The sequence below is a fragment of the Poecile atricapillus genome, chromosome 7 (genome assembly GCF_030490865.1).
Source record: "Poecile atricapillus isolate bPoeAtr1 chromosome 7, bPoeAtr1.hap1, whole genome shotgun sequence".
In the NCBI taxonomy this organism is placed as follows: Eukaryota; Metazoa; Chordata; class Aves; order Passeriformes; family Paridae; genus Poecile; species Poecile atricapillus.
Genome location: NC_081255.1, coordinates 8315764 through 8337280, shown reverse-complemented (window position 1 = coordinate 8337280; position 21517 = coordinate 8315764). Strand labels below are relative to the sequence as shown.

At 45.0% G+C, this 21517-nt stretch overlaps 2 protein-coding genes across 4 annotated transcripts; one reads left to right on the top strand and one right to left on the bottom strand.

Annotated features, from left to right (window-relative positions):
- Positions 1-114: 114 nt before the first annotated feature.
- On the bottom strand, positions 115-4452 carry CENPL (centromere protein L). The gene is made up of 4 exons (XM_058842338.1): positions 4231-4452; positions 3847-4098; positions 2729-3271; positions 115-1827 (listed from the first exon to the last, which is right to left on the bottom strand). The coding sequence occupies exons 1-4, from the start codon at positions 4450-4452 to the stop codon at positions 1756-1758; spliced, it is 1089 nt and encodes a 362-aa protein (XP_058698321.1). The 3' UTR covers positions 115-1755.
- DARS2 (aspartyl-tRNA synthetase 2, mitochondrial) lies at positions 4440-20755 on the top strand. 3 transcript variants are annotated; one of them, XM_058842326.1, is made up of 18 exons: positions 4440-4634; positions 5577-5676; positions 6427-6493; positions 6762-6863; positions 7944-8039; positions 8693-8816; positions 9405-9451; positions 10143-10249; positions 11039-11108; positions 11672-11851; positions 12221-12328; positions 13467-13529; positions 13701-13853; positions 14650-14868; positions 15772-15882; positions 16095-16170; positions 17193-17395; positions 18156-20755. In XM_058842326.1, the coding sequence occupies exons 1-17, from the start codon at positions 4571-4573 to the stop codon at positions 17378-17380; spliced, it is 1875 nt and encodes a 624-aa protein (XP_058698309.1). In that variant the 5' UTR covers positions 4440-4570; the 3' UTR covers positions 17381-17395; positions 18156-20755. The 3 variants fall into 3 exon arrangements, with proteins under 3 accessions (XP_058698309.1, XP_058698310.1, XP_058698308.1); XM_058842327.1 differs by lacking the exon at positions 18156-20755 and having other exon boundaries at positions 8696-8816; positions 17193-18116; XM_058842325.1 differs by lacking the exon at positions 18156-20755 and having other exon boundaries at positions 17193-18116.
- The last annotated feature ends 762 nt before the right edge of the window (positions 20756-21517 follow it).

Sequence of the window (21517 nt, the reverse complement as noted above, 5' to 3'; positions counted from 1 at the left end):
AGCAGTGGGGGGGGGTGTTTTTCTGTGGTTTATGTGGACAAAGATGCTGGAGGGTTTTTTTTTCCAGATAAATCCCAATAAAAGAGGCTTAAAACTCTGCTGCTTATTGTTACCCTTCACATCACTCAGAACCAGCTTTTTCTGGAAGGAAGAATCTGTGCTATCTGGCTAAATCTTCTCTCTGCTCACTTAACTGCATTTATCAAATAGGACAACACAAGGAAGAGGTTAAAAAAAGCTATGAAAAATTAGGTTTTTAGAGATTATTTATGCAAATTTGTTGGAAAGAGCTGAGCATTAGTTTTAAAACTTAGCCCTGGGTGTAACATTCCTATTTTCAAACCAAATAAAGGTGCCAGTTATTTCCAGACTTTGTATTCCTTTGTCCAGTGCTCTTGTGACTCCAGATAGCAAACTTTGAAATATTTCAAAAAAGGAAACTAAAGCACCAGAAGTGATAGTTAAAGTAGCTGCTGAGCTGCCAAAACCTTCAGAAGATCACTTAGCTGCTCATTACCAGGGTAAGAGTTACCACAGACTTCAACCTTAACATGCAAAAATGATCCATCTTCAACTAGTAAAGAATCTGAAATCCAAGTGCATGTTTCTTTGTTTAATTCTGGAAATAGGTTAGAAACTAGGCATGCAGTTATGTCATATTAGGCAGTTTTATACTGGGAAAAGAGGAAACTTGCATCCCTGTTTAGGAGAAGGTCATAGGACAAATCAGCTCCTAGAGATGCTGCACAAGTGAGAAGCAAGAAACTATAGAGTTGGAATGTTGCTGCTTACAAAAGCATTTATTAAGTAACAAGTGGTGGCTTAGTCAGGTGAGCTACAGTTGGATATAAGCTCCATGCAAGGAGATATTTAATTAGGCATAGGTGGTCTTTCCTTAAGACAAAAGATGGAAGTTATTTTATTTATAACTGTATTACAAAACATCTTAGCTGGTGGTACTTTGTGCTCCTTAAATGTCTAGCCAGACACTGGGCACTGTCCCTCTGAACTCTTGCTCCAGAAGGGAGGGTTCCAACATCAAATTCTAGCACACAGCTCTAACCCTGAGAGCTCTCTGGCCTACAGGATTACATCCAAGATGACAAACATCACAACAAAGCCTAGTAACTATCAAGCTTATCCACACCTCCCTTTCCTATCTATTAACTTGCCTGGGAGGACCAACAGGCTGACAAGTGCCTTGTGTCCAATCTCATGCCCAGCTAGAATGTACATGAACATTATCACCATTACCAAGTATCCTTAACAAGCTAAAAAGGGAGTTAGAAACCTGGATATTTCTGCCCTGGATTCTAGAGCAGAATCCTTTTCTAGCAGAGACTAGCCCAAGAGTAGTCACAGTTTAGCCAAGGCCTGTGTAGCTTAGGCTGTCCAGTGAAAACTTAACTTTGAAGCACAGAAATAAATACCTGTCAGCAAGTTGCATCAAGAATTTGCAGTGTTTGTCTCTGAGCTGATATCTGCACATAAATGAAATGAGTGACTGAGAAAAAAAAGCTGCTCAGGAAGCTGTCACAAGTCTGCATTGCAACCCTTGTTCAGGGCCAAATGTCTGCTTGACTTTGCTGTGCACAGCATGGAGTTACACAGCCAAGTGCTGTTGTTACAGTCCAACTGCAGACAGCCAGAATGAGAGGAAAGAAGATGCTGCAGGAGTGAATTTCCTGTTGGTTTCTCAGCACAGACTGTCCAAACAGAAAGCCTCTTTAGCATGAAGAGCTACTGAAATGGCTCTCACTGTATCTGAGAGATTGCAAGTTCAGTCAGTAGCATCAGCACTCCAGGCAGGTATTGGCTGTGTAGAATCTGCAAGAAAGAGAAAAAAGCCTGTCAAAGCAGCAATTGCAGTTGCCAGATTCCCACACCCTGAAGCCCTGGTTGGAGTGAAACTACCAAGTGTTCTGTGTGTTTATTCAGCTGCTGTTGTTGCTTTTCAGGTACTTATACTTTTCCCATAATGAATATATATGACTTGAACTCTATCCCATTATGAAAAGCCATAACTGAATTTACACAACACACATTCCACAAGAGCACCCTTCAGAAAGCCTGAGATATCACTGTGTACTTACCTGCAACAGAAAAAGTTGTTTCAGACAGTTTTAAGCTATTACAGATAAAAACAAGCAATGTACTGCTCATCATAGGGTAAATTTAAACAACTGCATTTACACAAAGTGTTCTTTAACTCAGAATAAAATATTGTATTGCTTGAAGGATTAATGGTCCATGGTTTGAAGGACATTAGAGACACCTCTGTAGAAAGACCAACACCTTTATGCAAAGGGTTACAAGTGAAGGAGTCTTCTGCCTGTGTCTTAATAACTACAATACTAGAAAGTTAGTGCACTTTTTTAGTTTGGGATCTTTTTGTGTCCAAAATGTTTTTTATGGCCTAAGAAACTTTACTTTTTATAGAAACTTTTTATATATATTTTTTTGTATTTTTATATAAACTTTTCCTATATTTTATATTAACATACCACAGCTAATACACCTATTTCTGGCCCCAGGCAAGTAGCTTCTGCTGTAACACAGTAGTAAAATTCTGTATTTGCAGCTGCCCCAAGTCCAGAGGTAAGTATGACTATTAAAAGCTAAGGGTTTAACAATTCCTTGTAGGAAATAATGCAAAATAAACATGAGACCTTCAGGTACAGCTATTTTATTGGCCAGCATTAGGACAACCTGCTCCTTGTGGCCTCACCTTTACAATCCCATCACAGTGTGCCGAGGCAACCGCTGTGGAAACCTTCACCAGCTTTGTAGCTGACAAGTGGATCTTGAAGTGCCTGTGGAAGTGGGCATAAAGGCAGTCCATGAACACATCCACCTCCTCCTGGGTGATCTCTCCCGGCGTTTTCTGCACTGTGTCCCACAGAGCTTTGGCATCCTCTGGGTGGATGGCGTATGAAATATCCAGGGGCTGGGACAGGCAGGGCACGGAGAAGACGAGTTCCACGGCAGAGGCAGCTCTGTCCAGCTTGCAGCCAGCCCACATGGCCACCATCCAGCTGAGGTTCAGGGGGCTGATGGCCAGGCGGCGGAAACAGCAGTCAAAAGTCTTCTGGAACCAGCTTCCAACCAAGGTCGTGTAGCTCTCGGCCCCGTGGCTCAGGAACAGGGGCAGGCAGGTGAAGTCCTCCAGCACGTTCTCGGAAAAGTCATCTCCAAACATGGAGCAGAACCAGCCCGACCACACCAGCTTGTCTTCAGAGTTCCTGGAGGAAGTTTGTGACCTTGAAGAGAGCTGGGATGGGGAGAAGAAGCATTTCAATGCTGCAGAGCAAGTATGGATTATTTTTTTTTTGTCAGCTAAAAATAGATTTTGATTTAAAAGTTTTAAGTGTTTGGTAGAAGTGGGTTTTTTTTCCCTAGGATCTTGCATGCAATGCTGTTTTCTGTCAAACACATACAGTTATTTAGTCTATCCATTACATCCCTAAGAGTTGAATGCAATTCTGTTGAAAACAGCGGAAAAAGCACTGAGACCTCTGAGTCTTTTTCAAGTCCAGCCTGTGACCAGTGTCATTAGACCAGGGTTTTTACAGCGTCACATCCAGCCTTTCCTTAAGGAAAATTTCCCAAGGCAGCCAGTTCCAATGTCTAATCATCCTTTCTGTGAAGAAATTATTCCTAATGTCCAAACCTATACCTCCACACAGCTTAGGACTATAAACATTCCGTTCCCGTTAAAACCAGACACGATTCAGTTCCATTAAATCTCAGTGGATACTCCAGCAGTTACTCCACACAGCTAGGGTTTAATTTCGGGGTTTTCTCTCAACACACAGCATCTCACCACAGTAAAACCAACTCCCTCACCTGCACGAGGAGGGCAGCCTGGTCCAGCTCGCTGCCTCGGAGGTCGGCAAGGCTGGTCAGGGCCACCTTGATGTCCAGCTCGACGCCCACCTCCACCGCCAGCCCCTTCCTCTTCTCGGCGGCGATGAAGGCGCTGAGCAGCCGCGCGTACTCCGTGAGGCGGGCGCGATGGAAGCGGAACAGGGGCGTCACACTGTACAGCGTCCAGGCTTTTCGCAGCAGCCACGCTATTTTCTGCGCATCGACGCTCTCCTAGGTGCAAGAAGATTCAAAGGAATAAGCTTAAAGCCCGCTCTTCCCGCGCGGCGACAGCGCGGCTGAGGGGGCAGGGAGGAGACAGCAGGGAGGAGACAGCGGGGCGCCGCCGCGCCGGCCCCGCCGTACCTGAGAGCACAGCGGCGGCGCGATGAGGCGGCCGCTGGGGCTGGTGCCGAGGCGGCTGTGGGTCCGTCCGAAGGGGAGAGCCCGGGAGAGCCGCCTGAGGCTGGGCAGGGTCCGCAGCGCAGCGTCCTCGGCCGCCTCCTCCGCCATGGCCGCCGGGGCCCGCCGGCGCCGTTCGAACTTCCTTCCCGTCGGCCCCCGCGCGGGGGCGCGCCCCTCCGCCATCTTGGGGGCGGCCGCCCGTGAGGGAAGGAGGTGACTGAGGTGGTTTTTCCTCCTTTTACCCTCCGGAACTGTTGCTTTTCAGTTCCTCCCGTGTTTTTGGCTGAGGGGCGGCTGCGGGATGGCGTTTCCCCGGCTGCTGGTGCGGGCGCTGCACCGGGCGGCCGCTGCCGCCGCGGCTCCAGGTGAGGAGGAGCGGTGTTCTCAATCCCCTCGAGATTTGGGTTCCTTTTCTCCCGGGATGTAGGTCAGGGTAGTGCATACAGTCGAATAATATCACGCTTGCGGCAAATTATTTTCCCTCTGTCACTTTATTAAGTGCCTTGTCTAAATTTCTTTTAATTCTAAAGGCTGTGATGAAGGTAATGAGATAGGCTCATAAAATTATCTGTATGTGTCTAGGTATCCTTCAGGCTTCTTGCAAGCTGAACCTCTTGCACATTCTGTAGGTGGTGTGCTTGGTTCTATAACTTTGGCCATGATTACAGGCACACGGGGATCTGTGCAAAGTTTTCTGTACCCGTGGTTCAGGCCTTTCCCCAGTTGTTTCAGGCAGTCACTGTTCATTTTACACCTGCATGGTGGGATTCCTCTGCGTGTGTTTAATTTTTGGTTTGTTAAGGCTTATTCTGCCGTGTCGCCACCGGGAACTGCAGTGGCAGGACTGCCCACGACAGGGGCATGGAATGAAATGATCTTTAAGGTCCTTGAAGCTGGAACTATGCTATGATTCTAGATTTAAATGTGGAACTGTCAGCATCCCTCAGATCTGTGACTTTTGCTTCTCTTGCTCCTGAAATTTGCAGGGCAACACTTCGCAGCAAGGCTGTGTTTCAGTATCTTTATGAAGGTTTAACTGAGAAACATAATTAATCCCTGTTTAAAATACATCTAGACTGGCTTCATTTCATGTCAATGCCATAGTACCTTAGTGCAGATCTAGATATGAATAACTTCTCCATGTATGTGTAGGTTGTATTGGGAGGGAAAACTCTATTATTTATTCTGTCTTGTCTGCAAAAGCCATGAGAAGTTTATGTTTATATATTTATATATTTATATATTTATATATTTATATATTTATATATTTATATATTTATATTCATTTTAAATTTTTTTTATTTAAGATTTCAACAGTTTCGTCACTCGGACCAACACGTGTGGAGAGCTGCGTTCTGCTCATGTGGGACAGAAGGTGACCCTGTATGGGTGGGTTCAATATCAAAGGTAAGCGCAAACCATGGTGAAAATGGAGATGATTATTTGCCAGATCCAGCCTAAGCTGTGTTTCATCCAGCATTGCTCTCCAGTGATGGTCTGCATGGGTTTTTTGATTTTAGGAGGTCCTGAGCATCTCATCATTGAGCAGTTGTGGATGGAGACCCAGGAAAAGGAGTTAGGGTTGTTGTAATGTGATCGTGGTGATCTTGTTTTTAAAGGCACCACAGCATGTCCCATTGGGCAGTTTTTTTGATGGATAAAGCACAGTGGCAGCTGTCCCTGCTGCAGCTTGAAGAAATCAAGATTTATGGTTCTGGGTCTGGCAGTGTGGGTTGTTCATGTGGAACTTTTTATGGGACAAGTGTTCCCCTTTTTGACTTACGATTAGATCTTGTTGTTGTTTTTATTCCATGTGAACTTTAGTTTCATTGCTAATTTAACTGATTTTAGCTGGATGATGTTTCCCAGTAAGAAAATTCACGTGTCCAGAATCCCTGCTCTGTGTGCATGAAAGCTCAAGTTAAAATCCTGCCTCTCCTGGTTATTTGTATGTTGTCTGAGGCTGGCCACAACGTGAAATAAATTGTTCAGGTTAGGTTCAGGTGTGGGAAAAGTGCCTATAATTCAGTACTTGGAAGTGCTTTGGGATGAGTTGCAGGGTACTGAAAGTGTAGCCTGTTGCCATATGTTTTAAGAAGCAGGATCTACTAAATTAGTGAAAAAAATGTTCTTCCTTTTGTGCTTTTCGTGGATCAGACAAGGCCTGTTTCTGGTTTTGAGGGATTTCCAGGGACTGACCCAGGTCATCATTCCTCAGGATGAGGTAAGTGCTACCAAAACGAGTCTGTGTTTTTATTTTTCCTTTGGCAGCTCGGCTTCAGCAGCCCCAGAGAGAAGGAAGGGCTTTGTTAAACTGAATGCTCTGACTCGTAAGTAGATTGAAGTGTCTTGAGAGCCCTGACCTGGCACTGCAACATGAGCATCAGTGCTGTTTCTCCTGCCTTAAGAGTGATTTTTGGATTGAGGTGCTTGGCCACAGTGTCTTTGTCCTGTTCTTTGAATTTCTGTGAGGCTCTGTCTTCTCCCTGCAGGCACATTCCCACATGAAGGAGCTCCTGTCCAATGCCCCGGTGGAGTCTGTGGTGAGAGTGACAGGGACAGTGTCCCCTCGGCCCCTGGGGCAGGAGAATCCGGTGAGGATGGGGTGGGGAGGGCTCTGAGGGCTTTTATTCCTTGAAGGAAACAACCCTGGATGGTGGGATGATGGTGGGCTCCGTGTCAGAACATTGCCGTGGGCTCTGGTTGTGTGACAGCCCATCCTCAGATAGTGTGAGGTGAAATAAGTGCTGTGTCAGGTAACAGGAGAATCTCAAAGCACATTACAGGCACCCACAAATTAAATTTGATCCCAGCCCTTTGCAAGGATAATCCTGGCTTTTCCAGGCTTTGAAAGCGTGGTGGGAATTTCTTTTGCCTGAAAATAAATATTGTCATTTTGGGTTCCACGGCACATGGTGACCTGTTTATTGATTTTGCTGGTCTCCTTGTTTAGGAAACAGAGGTTGAATATTTTTTTCATGTTCTGCATTCCTCAGCTGTCATTGTAATCAGCTGCAGATTGATCTTTCAGGATTGTACATATAACTGGCATGTCTAGAAAGAGGGCTGCTTTTATGATCATAATTCCTTTTTGCTCCATCTTGTAGATGTCCACTTAAAATCCAGGTTTTAAGCAATGCCTTTATTTCTTCTATTCATTTCTCATTTTGTGGGAAGGTTGTGTGTCCTTTCCCTGGTAAATAGCAAGAGTCCTGCAGGATCAAGTGAACTTTGCTGTGCCTCAGTGCTATGTGAGGGGAGCTGACTGCCCTCCCTTGGGATAGAGTCAAAAGAAGACCAGTTCTGAGAATTGGTGTTTAGAACTGGAAGTTCTGAGAAGTTCTTCATAATTTGTCTTTTTTTGACTCATATTAAGGGCTGATTCTGCTCATGCTCACTGAAACCTACACTGTGTGGTTTTGCTGTGGCTAATGTGTTTAGAGACCATTATGCTACTGGGAAAGAAGCTGCCATCTTTGGTGAGGTGACTTGTGTTTCTCTGAACAGAAGGGAAATCTGAGAGAAATCTGTCCTTGGGAGAAGCTCTCTGACTTACACAATGTGTTAGAAGGCAGGGAGAGTAATCACATTGCTTTTTTTTCCCTTTGACCATCTATGAAATACCTTTGTCCGACTGTTTTGAGTTTAATTTTTTTCTTGCCTTTTTGTTCCAGAAAATGCCAACAGGGGATATTGAAGTGAAGGCAGAGACTGCAGAGATCCTAAACTCCTGCAAGAAGCTGCCTTTTGAAATCAAGGATTTTATCAAGGTGTCTATGTTTTTCTTTTCTTATCAAAGTGGTGGCTTTTCATTAAATTTGGAATTTACCCATGGTGATGGCAAAACATCTGAGAGATGAAGCTGGTTCTCTCCACGTCACTTTGGAGGAATGATGGTATTTAAAACAGGGATGCTGTTTGTTTCCTGGGAGGATTTATTTCCAGTTAGAGCTAAGCAGAAAACAGGGCTTGAATGATTCCAGATTTTTGGAAGAACTGATGGTAAAGGAAAGAGTGAAAGAAATGGGGTTTCTGGGTTTTTTGAGTGTGGACCGAGGCTGTTTTATTTGACTCATGGAATCACAGAATGATTTGGGTTGGAAGGAACCTTAAAAAGATCATCTTGTTTCAAACCCCCTGCCATGGGTAGGGATACCACCCACTGTACCAGGTTGCTCAGAGTTTCATCCAGCCTGGCCTGGAACACTTCCAGGGACAGGACAACCAAAACTTTTGTGGGCAGTTTGGTTTTTTTGTTTCAAGTGATCGCCATGTTTGTGTAGGCTGTGGGTAACAGGCGTGCTGTGGCAATCAAGCACCATCCCTTTTTAGCTTCTCCCTTTTCCCTTGTGGCTTTAGGAGCACCTCACTGGACATGCAATTTGGATTTTGTCTCTTGATCCCGATTCTCTCTCCTCCCCAGAAGTCAGAGGCCCTGCGGATGCAGTATCGGTACCTGGACCTGCGCAGCTCCCGGCTGCAGTCCAACCTGCGCCTGAGGTCTCGCGTGGTGATGAGGATGCGCGAGTATCTCTGCAACCTCCACGGTGAGCGAGCTGCTTGCAGGACAGGGTGCAGCAAACATTTCAGCTCCCCCTGCTGATTTTTCCCATTGCTGGCAGAGATTCCTAACCAACTTGCTACTCCAAGCTGGTCCCACTTTAATAAGGACATGTCTGCTGTTGGTGGTGTCTTTAGTGGGATGTTGACAGGCCTGAAGAACAATGTTGAAGTCTCTTGGCATGCTGCAAGCTGGTTTCAAATTAGCTGTTTCCAAGGAGAAGAGGTTCTTTGCAGGTGGTTGCCCTCTTTTGGTCACCCAGTTGAGGCATTTCTCCTAAAATCAGGAAGTGCTTTTTGGAAAATCAGTGCCTGGTTCAGAATAGATAGAGAATTATCACATTTTCAGCCTGTTTGGAGTCCTTTGTCATCAGCAGTTCTGGCAGGACATCAGAGCAGCTCAGAGCCTTTAGATCTGTCATTAGAGCAATAATTATTAGAAGTAGTAAAGTGTGTTGGTTTTGGAGAGTCTCCATGGTGTGCTAGATGACCTATTTTGCTGACTAACCCTACTCTAGCCTACTCTGTCATGGTAGCTCTCCCTCCTCTCAGCATATTCTGTATTTGTTCCCCAGGGTTCGTGGATGTAGAAACTCCAACTCTGTTTAAAAGAACCCCAGGGGTACGTATGTGATGCTTTTTGGCCTCCTGCAGCTGCACACTCAGGGCTGAATCACTTCCAGTTGCCACTCAGCCTTCATTGCTTTTCCCTTGCTAAATAACAGCTTGTGGAACTTCTAATGTCATCCACAGATCCTTTCAGAAGTAGTGGGAGAGAAAGGGGAGAGATGATAGCTTGTGTCTTAATTTTGAGCCTTCAAACAAAATAAGCTTCTGCCTTGTAGAGCAGATGTTGAATGCAAGTCTATCCTGGGATTATAAACCCAAAAAACTTTGAAGTACTGTCTTTTCAGCATTTATCCTTTAACCAGTAGGTTATTGTAGAGGTTATACTCAAGTAAATTTAATTTCTGATCTTATATTCCCTTCTTTCACTTCAAAAATAGTTAGAGAGAAGAGAGCTGTAGCTGAGGAATTGTTGATGCAGCTAAGCTGAAGTTTTTGCCTTTAAACCCCAGTCTTGGATGGTCTGTTATGCATTAGTCTCTCAGAGAAGGTAGAGAATTTTCCTTTGGGATATTTTGGACCAAGTTGGTTAACAAGCATTAAGTGTAATGTACAAACAGCCATTTCCTCACAAGTGGGATTTCATAATGGGAAAAATAGGTCCTTTCCTCTTGAATTTCCAGTGTTTCCTCTGTCAGGAATTGTGGCCACTTGCTGAACTCTGTAAATTTTCTTTCTGATGCTAGGGAGCCAGAGAATTCCTTGTGCCCTCGAGGGAAGCGGGCAAGTTCTACTCTCTGCCGCAGAGCCCACAGCAGTTCAAGCAGCTCCTCATGGTTGGAGGACTGGACAGGTTAGAGTTTCTTGGACTCCTGTTCTCTCTGTGTCCTGTCTAGGGTTTGATTGCTTTATCTGTGAAGTTTTAGAATCTTCCCCCCAAAAAAACTTACTGCCAAGGATTTGTGTCTTGAAGAGGGATCCTTAAATACTTGTGACTTTATAGTCAGATGAAATGTATCCTTCTGGAAAGCTGAAATCTTTACTGCTGTGTTAAATGCAAACCTGATCTGAAGCAGAGCCTGCCTGAAGGGCAGAAAATCTAATGTGTGATAAAAGCTGCTCCAGGAGTAACCTACAGAACTAACTGAGGTGAGGCTGTGCAGCTGAGCATGACTGAGACAAGGAAAAGCATGTCAGGGTGCCCAAGTGCAAAGCTTTTAGTTGGGCTTGCTTCTTCAAATCAAATGGATGGACAGCAAGACAGACAGTTGTTCACACGGTGAAGTGCAGGCCAGGTCTTGTCTGAGAGTTTTGCATGGCTGTTAGGAGAGTCCTGGAGTGCAGTGGAAGGTGCAATAAAGGTGGAATAAAGAGTTGAGTGTGCTGCCCTGGGGGGACAGCTCACCTGGCAGTCTCCATGTGCTTGTGGAAGATATGGCTGGAAACAGATACAGATGCTGATAGAGTTGCTTCCACACAAAATTCCTTTACTTTGAAGGGATGGGAACAAAGATCATCTGCTGTGGGAACAGAGCACTCTCCCTCTGGTTTAGTTCTTTTTTCCTTATTTTTTGTATGATCAATTCCATACCCACAGTTCAGGATACTTAAAATTGTTATCTAAGTCAAAGTGTCACTGCAGGTACTTCCAAGTCGCTCGCTGCTACCGGGATGAGGGTTCACGGCCTGACAGGCAGCCTGAATTCACCCAGGTAACCAGCCCGTGCTGCCTTGCTCCCTGCTCCTCAACCCAAGTGGCTCACAGCTGTTTTCCCTTCTGGAGGCTTAGTCTGTGCTAGTCTGGTGCTGCTTGGGGGGTACAGGGTTGTTTGGTGTGTGTTTCACACACACAGCCCTTGGAAATTGCTGTGGGATGACTGTGTGGTTCCTGTCCTTGGCTGGCTGCAGTGCCCCAGGTGCAGAGTGGGAATTGCATTGCAGCAGTGATTTCACTTTGATGATACAATCTCCTTCTGTCCTGCTAGGTCAGACTCCCATTCCTCAGCCTTGAAATCCCAGGCTGAGTTAGCCTGGCTCACTCAAGGCTGCTTCTTCTGTCCTTGTCATCCTTACCTCATTCACTCTCTGAGGAGGCTGTTGCCTGAGTCATCAGCCTAGAGGGTGATCCTGAGCACATTCCCAGCCTAATGCAGTCATGCTGTGATGTCATTTCGTGTATTGTTTCTTGCTTTGCTGGCTTTGTACTCACAAGTAGCAGCGTGAAAGCACAACCTGTAGCTAATGTGGAATTCCCCACCTTGTTCTCTGTTTTAAGATAGACATAGAGATGTCGTTTGTAGATCAAGCTGGGATCCAGAGGCTCGTAGAGGGCCTCCTGCAATATTCCTGGCCTGAGGAAAGAGGCTCCATTATGACTCCTTTCCCTTCCATGACTTATGAGGAGGCACTGGCTGAGTATGGGACTGATAAACCTGACACTCGCTTTGGGATGAAGGTGAGGGTTTGCCCATTGGAAGCTTGCAGCTTTTCCTTTCAGTCAGTGTTTTAATAACCTTTGAATCATGGATTCATGGTTGGCTGGAGTTTAGAATGCTGTAATTTACCCAAGGTGCCTGTCCCATTGTTGCTGCTTTTGCAGTCTGCTGAAGAAGAGAGGATTTGATCAGTTGACTGTGAAAAATGTATATTGTAATAAAACTTTATTTTAAAGGTGATGTAATGCTAGGGAGCAATGCATCTTGACTGTTTCAGGAGCAAAAGCTCCTAAAAGGGAACCGTGTTAAACGTGTTAAGACACAGGTGCAGGAACTTTTGCTTTGTACTCCTATCAGCAGTGTTTTTCCTGTGCTCTCTCCTTTGTCAGATCATGGATATCAGTGATGTTTTACGAGGATCAAACATTCATTTTGTGCAGAGTGCCCTCAGTTACCCACATGGCTCCATCAGAGCCATTTGTATCCCTCAGGGAGTGGTAAGTGATGCTCTTACATCCTGTTTATGGTTTATGTGGAATAAATAAAATGCCAATTTGAATTCCTTTGTTGGTATGGAAATGTTCCTTGCTATTATTGGTGTTCTTAAGGGAATTTGGGGTTGGTTGTAATCCATGTCAGGTTGGGCTGAGTGATGTTAGAGTGATAAGGCAACAGGAAGAGTATTTTATCCGTAGGAAAGAAGGAAAACAATAGAGTTGCAAGATCCCTTGAGAATAGGGAACCCTCTTGGGGTTTCACCTTGCTTTTGTCACTTTTTTGATGTGCATCTCAATAATTAATTGTGCCTTGTGATGAGGGATTGAAACAGGGCTGGCATGGCACAGCTCTGGGATAGGCAGAGAAAGGTCAGGTGGTTCCGTGTCCTTCTGTGTCCTTCAGCTGCATTTTTGGGTACAATTCATGTCTTGTAATGAGAATGCCATGGACCAAATCCAAGGCTGACAATAAATGTGGAAGACTTTTGACACAGCCCTGCATTTTGGCAAGGAAACAGATTTAATTCTGGCTGTAGGCATCTTTGTAGCTTGGACAATATGGAAAAAACAAATCCTCTAAATACTGAGTTTCATTTGAGGAGCAGGGCTTTGTGGCCATGGTTTCCCTTGGGATTCCTTTCATTTTGGCACAAAATGCAAGTTAGTGGCTTCCCATGACAAGGCACAGAGGTGTTTGAGCAACACAAAAGTGTCATCTAGACCCACCCTAAACACTGGAATAGATGAAAAAAAAATCAAGATTTTGATGCAGGTCCTCAATTTCTGCATGGATTTGCGTGCAAGAGTCAGCCCAGTTGTTTTTTCTCTGTTCTTCCTGCAGTCTGAGCTCTGTATTCTGCATGCACAGTGTGGTGGTGTAGCCTCGTTTCTGCAGGCTGGAGGCAGTGATCTGACCCTGCTGACCAGATACAATGTAGATCTAGAGGGGTCTCTTCCAGAAAGGAGCCCTCAGAGCAGACACCCAGCCCAGTGCTAAGGACCCTGCCCTGTTCCACAGCCCTCATAAGAACTTGAAACAAAATAATTACGAAGTTTGGAACCAGCTTAGTCTGTAGATTTGTTCCCTAGTCAAGTTTTCCAAGCTGATTTTTGCTGTCTTCTCTTGCTCTTTCCCCAGAGGTATCTTACAAATAAAGACCTGGAGTCATTGAAGGAGTCTGCAAAATCCCAGTTTAACCAGGTGAGACAGAAACTCTCCTGAGGCTTTGGGAAGTGTGAGTGACAAAGTGTGATAAAGGCAGAGGGAGGCAGGAGAGCAGTTTTTAATAGCTGAGAGTCAGAGCCTGAGCATGTGATGCTTCAAGGCGAGAGAGGGCAGCACTGCACTGAACATACCCTTACCTTTCTCAAGGAAATCATGGAAATTATCCAGAGACCTGATGGAAGCTTGAAGTCTCTGCTTACCAAGTTCCTTAGTGAGAAGGAGAAGTCAGAGCTTACCCAAGCACTGAACATGCAGGAGGATGATGTGGTGCTGCTGGCAGCTGGAGAACGCAAGCAAGTGGTAGGATGGCTCTGTAAGCTGAATGTTCCTGATGATGGTTCTGATGTTATCTGACCTTAGTCTGATTCTTTTTCTTATTAAAATAGGTCATCATCTAATTTTCTGTTTCTCTGGAACGGCAGCTATGGCAACAGCAAATAAAGCATGAAATGTACCTATTATTCTTATGGTCCCCAGTCAAATTCTGGGCATGACTTGTAACTGAAATATAAAAACCCTGCAACAAATCAGTGCCTTCTTTTCTCTTAACTTCATTTTTAAAGCATCAAAAAGATTGGAAAATTATGTCTCCCGTAAGTGCATGACTTATTAGCAGCAATAGTGGGAGATTCTATCCCTACCCTCCTCTCTATTCTTGCCAGCAGATGTTGCCTTCCAAGCATTGTTTTATTATCAAGTGTCACACTGTGCTCAATAGCCAACATTTTGTTGTATTCTCTTCCGTGCCTTCATTTCTCTGTCTGCAAAGTGTGGATCTTTCATGTGCTCCCCCAGTTAATCCACATGTGTGGAGCTGGAGGTTAGTCTAAGAAATTTCTGAGGATGAAATAGCTGGAAAAACATGGACTTTCAAGCTCCTTACTTGGTCTCTGTCAAACCCTGGTGCTGCCGCTGCCTCAGCAGGAAGGTGATATATTTCAGGATACGAGGCAAAAAGTGTTCAAGGCAACAAAAGTATTACTGCTGGTGCTGTCTGTGGTGCTTGCTTTATGGAACACTCATTCTCTGATTGGTGTTTGAGTGACTTCCCTGATGGTGAAATTGTCCTGTCTCATCTCTCCCTTCTCTGTTGCAGTGCTCTGCTTTAGGAGCCCTGCGGTTGTTGAGTGCCGACCTCCTGGAGGCAGCTGGGCTGGCACTCCGTGATCCCACAGCCTTTCACTTCCTCTGGGTGGTGGATTTCCCCCTTTTCCTCCCCAAGGCCGAGAATCCCACTGAACTGGAATCTGCTCATCACCCCTTCACTGCCCCTCACCCTTCAGATGCCAGCCTCCTGTATTCTGATCCTACAAAGGTAACCAACTTCATGCCTGCCATGCTGGCCCTTTTACAGCTGCTCCCATGGAAAACCAGGCAAGCAGCAGCTGTCTTTAGTGCAGAAAGAGATGTTGTTCCACGGGACTGACTGCACAAGGAAGATGTAGATCTGTTGGAATGAGTCCAGAGGAGGCTGCTAAGGTGATCAAAGGGTTTGGAGCATTTCTGCAATGAAGAAAGGCTGAAGGAGCTAAGGTTGTTCAGCCTGGAGAAGAGAAGGCTCAGGAGCAACATTAGGGCCCCTTCCAGTGTCTACAAGAGAACTGGAGAGGGAAATTTTGCAGGGGCAGGCAGTGATAGGACAAGGGGAAATGGTTCTAAACAGAAAGAGGGTAGACTTGGATTGGTATTGGGAAAAAAATCTTCCCTTCAAGGCACTGGCACAGATTGGTAAGAGCAGCTGTGGCTGACCTATCCCTGGCAGTATTCAAGGCCAGGCTGGATGGGCCTTGTGGCATCTTGGGATAGTGGAAGGTGTCCCTGTCCATGGCAGAGGGTTGAAACTAGAGGAGCTTCAAGGTTCTCCCCAACCCAAACCATTGGGTGATTCTATGATCTTTTACATGTCTGGAAGAAACAGCTTCCTGATTACTGCAAATAGCAAGTATTCATGTGTGCCCCAGCAAAAAGAGCTTAGAGGAAACAGAAATCTAATATTCTGATCCATCCCATTTGCTTCAGGTTTGATGAACTTTTCAAAAGGATTTGTCCTCCTCCCATATCAGTCAGAGGCAGAACTGGTACCTGAATTGCAGTGTATCCCTGAGAGAACAGAGTTCCATGGCTTCATTCCCGGTGTCCTTGCCCTCTCTGTGCAGGTTGTTTTTAGGTGCAGCCGTGGCCCAGCCTCAACAAGGTGCCTGTCCCTGTCTCTCTGCAGGTCCGTAGCCAGCACTATGACCTTGTGCTGAATGGCAATGAGGTTGGAGGTGGCTCCATCAGAATTCACAGTGCAGAGCAGCAGCGTTTTGTGCTGGAGAAAGTGCTGAAGGTAACACCTACAGATGCCTCTAACGCTGTCTTGAAGCTTTAAAAGCACAAATTCATTGAAATACCAGTTACATATTCTGAAAGAAACACTCATGTGCTTCTCAGATAAACTCCTAGCCCTGAGTAATGGATGATTTCATTGTACCTTCCTCTTTTGGTGCTAATAGGAAGAGCATTGCTTGTCCAATGACACTTCTTAATGTAATTTTGCAGGAGGATTCTGAGGTGCTTTCCCATCTGATTGAGGCTTTGGAATTTGGAGCACCACCTCATGGAGGAATTGCTTTAGGTAAGTGATCTATAGCTCTACAGATGCAGGTGTTTAGTGATTTTTTTTTTAATACTAGATCCCAGGAACAAGGCTCATGGTTGTTAGGAAGAGCCTTGGTGCTTCCACCTCTGCAGTAGCTTTGTGGAAAGAAACAGAGATCTGGTCACCAAGAGCAGAAAGTTGGGGTGTTCCTCCCCAGAGTCACGGTGGGATTTAGGTCTTAAGCAAGGATGTTGGTGGCTCTAAGGATGGTCCTTATCTGCTGATCTGCAAATCCTGTACTCAGTGGGGTTGGGTCAGCTTTGTTCCCATTCCTGTGCAGCCAGAGCAGGATCCCTGTGCTGCCTGCCTGGAGGCATGGGACAGCAGTGGGACTTTGTGTTTCACATCTTTCCTCTCTGCTGCCTCTCACTTCCCTTCTTCCTCACCTGCTTTGCTCAATAATTCAGGAAATGTCAGGGTTTGGTTTTTTCCCTAGAACAGTGCAAGTTTGTGGTTTAAAGAAAGAGGGAAAAAACCCAACCAACCAACCAACCAAGAAACACCCTCCCTACACTTACCAAAATAAAAAAGCCTACAAAAAACAAATGTATTTTAACCTGTGGTCTTCCAGTATGACTTTCCTCCATCCAGTCACCCAGAGGCTTTTGTTCCTCTTGAATTCTTCTTGTTGGTTGTAATCCTTCCAAACTGGTTGATGCAGAGCTCTGAGCTGTAAAGCAGAGCCCTGCCAGTGTTCTGCCATTCAGCTGCCCAGGTTTTGTTATGCTGTGTTTGCTGTCTGTGTCTTGCAGCCCTTAGTGTGTTACAGAACTTCCTGCAATATTGAAAAGCTTTATTTTGGTAGACACTTCTGCTCTCGAGGCAAATCCGTTTCTCTGCTACCCGCTGAGATTAATTTTTTTTCTCCCTTACTTGCTTCACTCCTTTTCTTCAAGCTCAGTGATATTACCTCCTCAATCCTTCTGATTTTTCTGACTCAGGGGAGGTAATACAGAGACATAACTCAAGTGTTTCACCGATTTGTTTTCTGCTTGTAGGACTTGACAGGCTGATCTCTCTCATTGTTGACGCTCCAAGTATCCGGGACGTCATTGCCTTTCCAAAATCCTTCAGGGGACGAGACCTGATGGGCAATGCTCCAGACTATGTCACTCCAGAAGAACTAGAGCCATATCACATTCAGGTTTCCTGGCCTCTTGAAGAAAAAGAGGCAAAGAAAAACTGACTTCACTCCAGTGATGCAAGCTGATCTGATCAACCAGAGGTGGTTACAGCTTCTAAAGGCTGGGATTCAGTTCAGAAAATATCAGTTGTTGTGGCAGGGTGAGGGGACAGTCCAACTCCACTGTACTGTGGCAGTTTCAGGATGGAGTGGGAAGTAGATAAGGGGTCTTCCTGATGGGAATTCACCTTTGGGAGGTAATGGGAAGGACATGCAAAAAAGCAATAGAAAAGAACATAATTTTAGCACAGGATTTTGAGACTGTTTGCTTTAGGGTGTCACATATTGGAGGGAAGACAGGTTCTGGTTTTTCCCAATCCTCAATTTTCACATGTCCCTTGTAAAGTATTCCTCCTCCCATCTGGCGGAGATAGCCATCTTCCCTGGCAGGAATTAAATCATGATCCTCATTAAATCATGTCAGCTGAGCATTGTGACAATAAAAATGTGCTGGACTAGGAGCTCTGGACACTGCACAGCCAAACTTCAGTGCAGCCAGCAACTTGTCTCCTGTTGGAGGATACCAGATCATGCAGAACTTTGCCACAGGGAGGTCATGCTCAGCTGTGTTTTCCCCTCAGAGGAGAGGGAGAGAAACATTGATGATGTTTGCAGCAGTTATCCTTGTAATACTCATCAAAGAGGTGTTGATCTGTCTTTGGGGCCTGTGGTCCTGGTGCTTTCAGCACAATCATTCAGGAGTTTGTATGTTTATAAATAAAGTTTACCTGGCAATGTGGTTTTGCCTGAGTGTAGCTTTGGGCTTTCTCTACAACAGCAAGCTGCCTGTTTGGCTTTGTGACCCCTGCTCCCTCCAGGAGATACCAAGAAATCCATGGGAGCACAGCACAGTTCCCAGTCTTCTGTGAGCTCTGCCTGTTCCTGCAAACCTGCTGCTGCAGTGCTGAGTGAGGCTGCAGCAAGTTCCTCCCAGGGAACTGTTCCTCCCTGTCCCACACCAGAACATCCACAATGCAGGGGTGAGTGCTCTGAGGAGAGCTGGAGGTGAGGAAACTGAGGAAAAGAGTTTCCTTGATGAAGGTGAGAAGATGGTGCAAAGGAAGGAAAGGGAGAGCTCCTGTGTCCCAGCTGGGAAGGACAGCAGGAGACACGTGCCAGAGGAAGTGCTGGAGGACAGAAGGAAGACTGCAGTTCTTGTCTGAGCTCCAGCCTTCTGCCAGTTGTCAGCTCCTGGTCTGCCCCAAGGGTTAGCCACTCTCAGTCTCCACATCACAGGGTAACACTGCATGGTGGTGTTCACAGTTGTTCTTTAAATAGTGATCTGTCCTGCTGATCTGAATCAGTAATGCAGGCAGCTCTTCTCCTAAGGGTGGTTGTTGGGGTTTTTTGATTACCATCTGTAGAAAGTGACACTAGAGCTGGCTTGCTCTGCTGCTTTGCAGATTATAAAATGGTGGAGTTACATGTGTAAAATAAAAACGCTTTCTTTGCTTCTGGCATGATTATTATTTTCAGTCCCAGAGCTGGTTAAATATTGTTTAAAACAAAACAGAACAATCCTGGATTTGTATTCACATTCATTTTAGCCAAACACTGAATTCCTTCATTTTTATTTCATACGGGCTATTCATTCCTTCTTGAAATCAATTCATCTGTAGTTAACCATTTTTTTTTCTTTCTCTGAGTAGAAGCTGTCAGTAATGGAGTGAGGATCAGTTTTTAGAGAGAAGCTGACCTGAAAAACAGATCCCTCATAAAATCCATGATAAACTTTATGATCTTCGTGGATCCCGTCCAACTGAGGACATTCTGTGATTTGAAATACAATTATTTAATTTTTGTTGTTGTTTTTGCAGGGAGGAGATTCACCCTGGGGCAGTTATACCAGATATTTTTGTTCCCTGACTTGTCAGTGGTAATACAAAATACAGCCACTGCAGGCTATGTGTTGTATTCAGGCTGCTGGTTTAGAAGATGCTGGATTTTCTGATTTAATTTCTTTACTGGTAGTGTGATTAAGATTTGCATGGAATTTGCTTGAGGATCATCTTTGTTCCCAAAGCAGGGATGTCATAGGCTTGTTTGAGGTCATGGAACATAGGAAAGAAGTTACTCCCAAAAGTTCTTCACTCCCCCAGGCTATTATTTATAGTAACTGTAAACAAAATGTGCTGAACTTTGCTTTTTAATTGTGAAATCAGGAGTAGTGTATCACTTGCTTAGTACCTGCTTGCAAAGGCAAATGCTGTTTACCTCTGATGAGTCCCAAATTAGGATTATCAAGTGTTCAAGGGGAAGCTGATGCTCTGGGAGGCTTAGGCAGAAATGTAACCCTGCCTGGAACATTCTTTTTGAGAGCACTTGTTAAAACATGTGAGCGAGCTGTCTCCCAGCCACGCACATCCTTCTTGTGCAAGCAGCTTTGGGTGCTGGTTGTTTACCCCACTAGATGAGGGACTCACCAGAAATAAAAAATGCAAACAAAACACCTTGTCTGGGCTGCTGCTGTCCTGCCACAATTAGGTTAAATATGAAAAGGTGTGTCCCAAATCCAGGCAAGCCCTTTGTGTTTGGATTGGTGAATGAGGGTGGCTTCCAAGACAAGTGTGAGTTTGTCAGGGTTGTGTGAATGTTGCCAAAGAGAAGATATTAATTTTTGTTGTTGTTGTTTTATAGTACATTGTGTAAGATTTCCTTGGGCTTGTGGAAGCCAAATCTACAGAAAATCCCCAAAACCACAATCTGCTTGGCACACTTAGCTGCATATTTTGGTAGGAGCAAAAGTAGACAGGCATTACAAAGAAATCCATGGAAATCAGGGCTGGTCGAATTTCAGACCAGTATCTCCTGCTTGCTGGAGAAAAGATGCTGGCCTGTGATCCTGAAAAGAGAGAAAACCATTACTCCAGCACAGTGTTCATCAAAAACACCTCCTGCTAATAATCCAGGCTGCAAACATTCACAGACCCCTTGTTGCTTCTGCTCTTCATTGTTTTCCCTGGATCAGACAAACCTGTGGAGAGATGCTCAGCTGTGCTACACGATGCCAAATCCTGGGCTTCTCTGTTAGGAATTATTCTTTAGGTGGGATTGTGAGGTTGAATGTTCCCTGACATGATCCTCTCCCCTCCAGAGAACTTCATGACTGGCACAGATGGGATGTGAAGATCAGGGTGGGCAGTAGGATTGTACAGGGGGTGCTCTAGCAGGAGCCAGGGTTGGATGTGAGGCCTCTGCATCCTTTGACCCCACCTCTTACTGATTTTCTTCTGTTGTATCTGAACAAAACACTGGTAAAATGAAGGACTAGGAGAACCTACTCTCTGTATGATTCAATAGATTTGACCAGTACAACCCTCCAATAAATTTATACTCCCCCTTTGTGGAAGCAGAGATCAATTTCTGGTGTGTTTCAGTATATTTTTCCTCCCTCCAGAACAGGAATGTAGCATGCTGCTGGGATTCTCAGCAGCCAAAATGTGAGTTGTTATTTTAGTTAAATTTTTTTTTTTTTCTCTTAAAAGTTTCCAAGCCTATCCAGAATATTTCAGGTTGGACCAAGCTGTGGAGAAACTGCAGCCTTTGATTTCAGCCATCCCAGGTGGTTTGGGTGAATTTAGCTGGAAGGGTTTTGTATAAAGTGCCACAAAGACAGAAAGTGTTCCCAAAATTTAGGATGGAGTTTAATCCTGCATTGTGCTGGCATCTCTCTCGAGATTAGCTAAATTACAATATAATTTACTAAATTGCAATGTATCACAGCAGCTTTGTGTAATCCCATGCTGCAGATACCCAGAGGTTCAGAGTGCTGATTAATTCCCAATTTTGCTGCACACAGAAAATATCTGTATCAAGTCAGCTGAAATATTCCAAGAATGGTTTCAGCTGTTTGCAACTGGTTTTGTACCTACTATTTTATCCTGGTTGTGAGCAGGAAGTGGGGCTTTGTACATTCCCAATCCCAGGAATGACTCTGCAGCTCTGGATTCCACCAGCACCTCTCCACTGTGAGGAACGGAGCAGTGATGCTCCAGAAAATGAATCTCTGTTGGTAAAAGGAGGTGGATAAAGAGAATTTATGCTCTCAGATATAGGGGTTTATATTTCCCCCCCAGTTATGTCTTTGCTTGCACTGGGGTGTGCTTGGAGGATTCTTGGTGTGTTCTTGAGCCCCTGTGC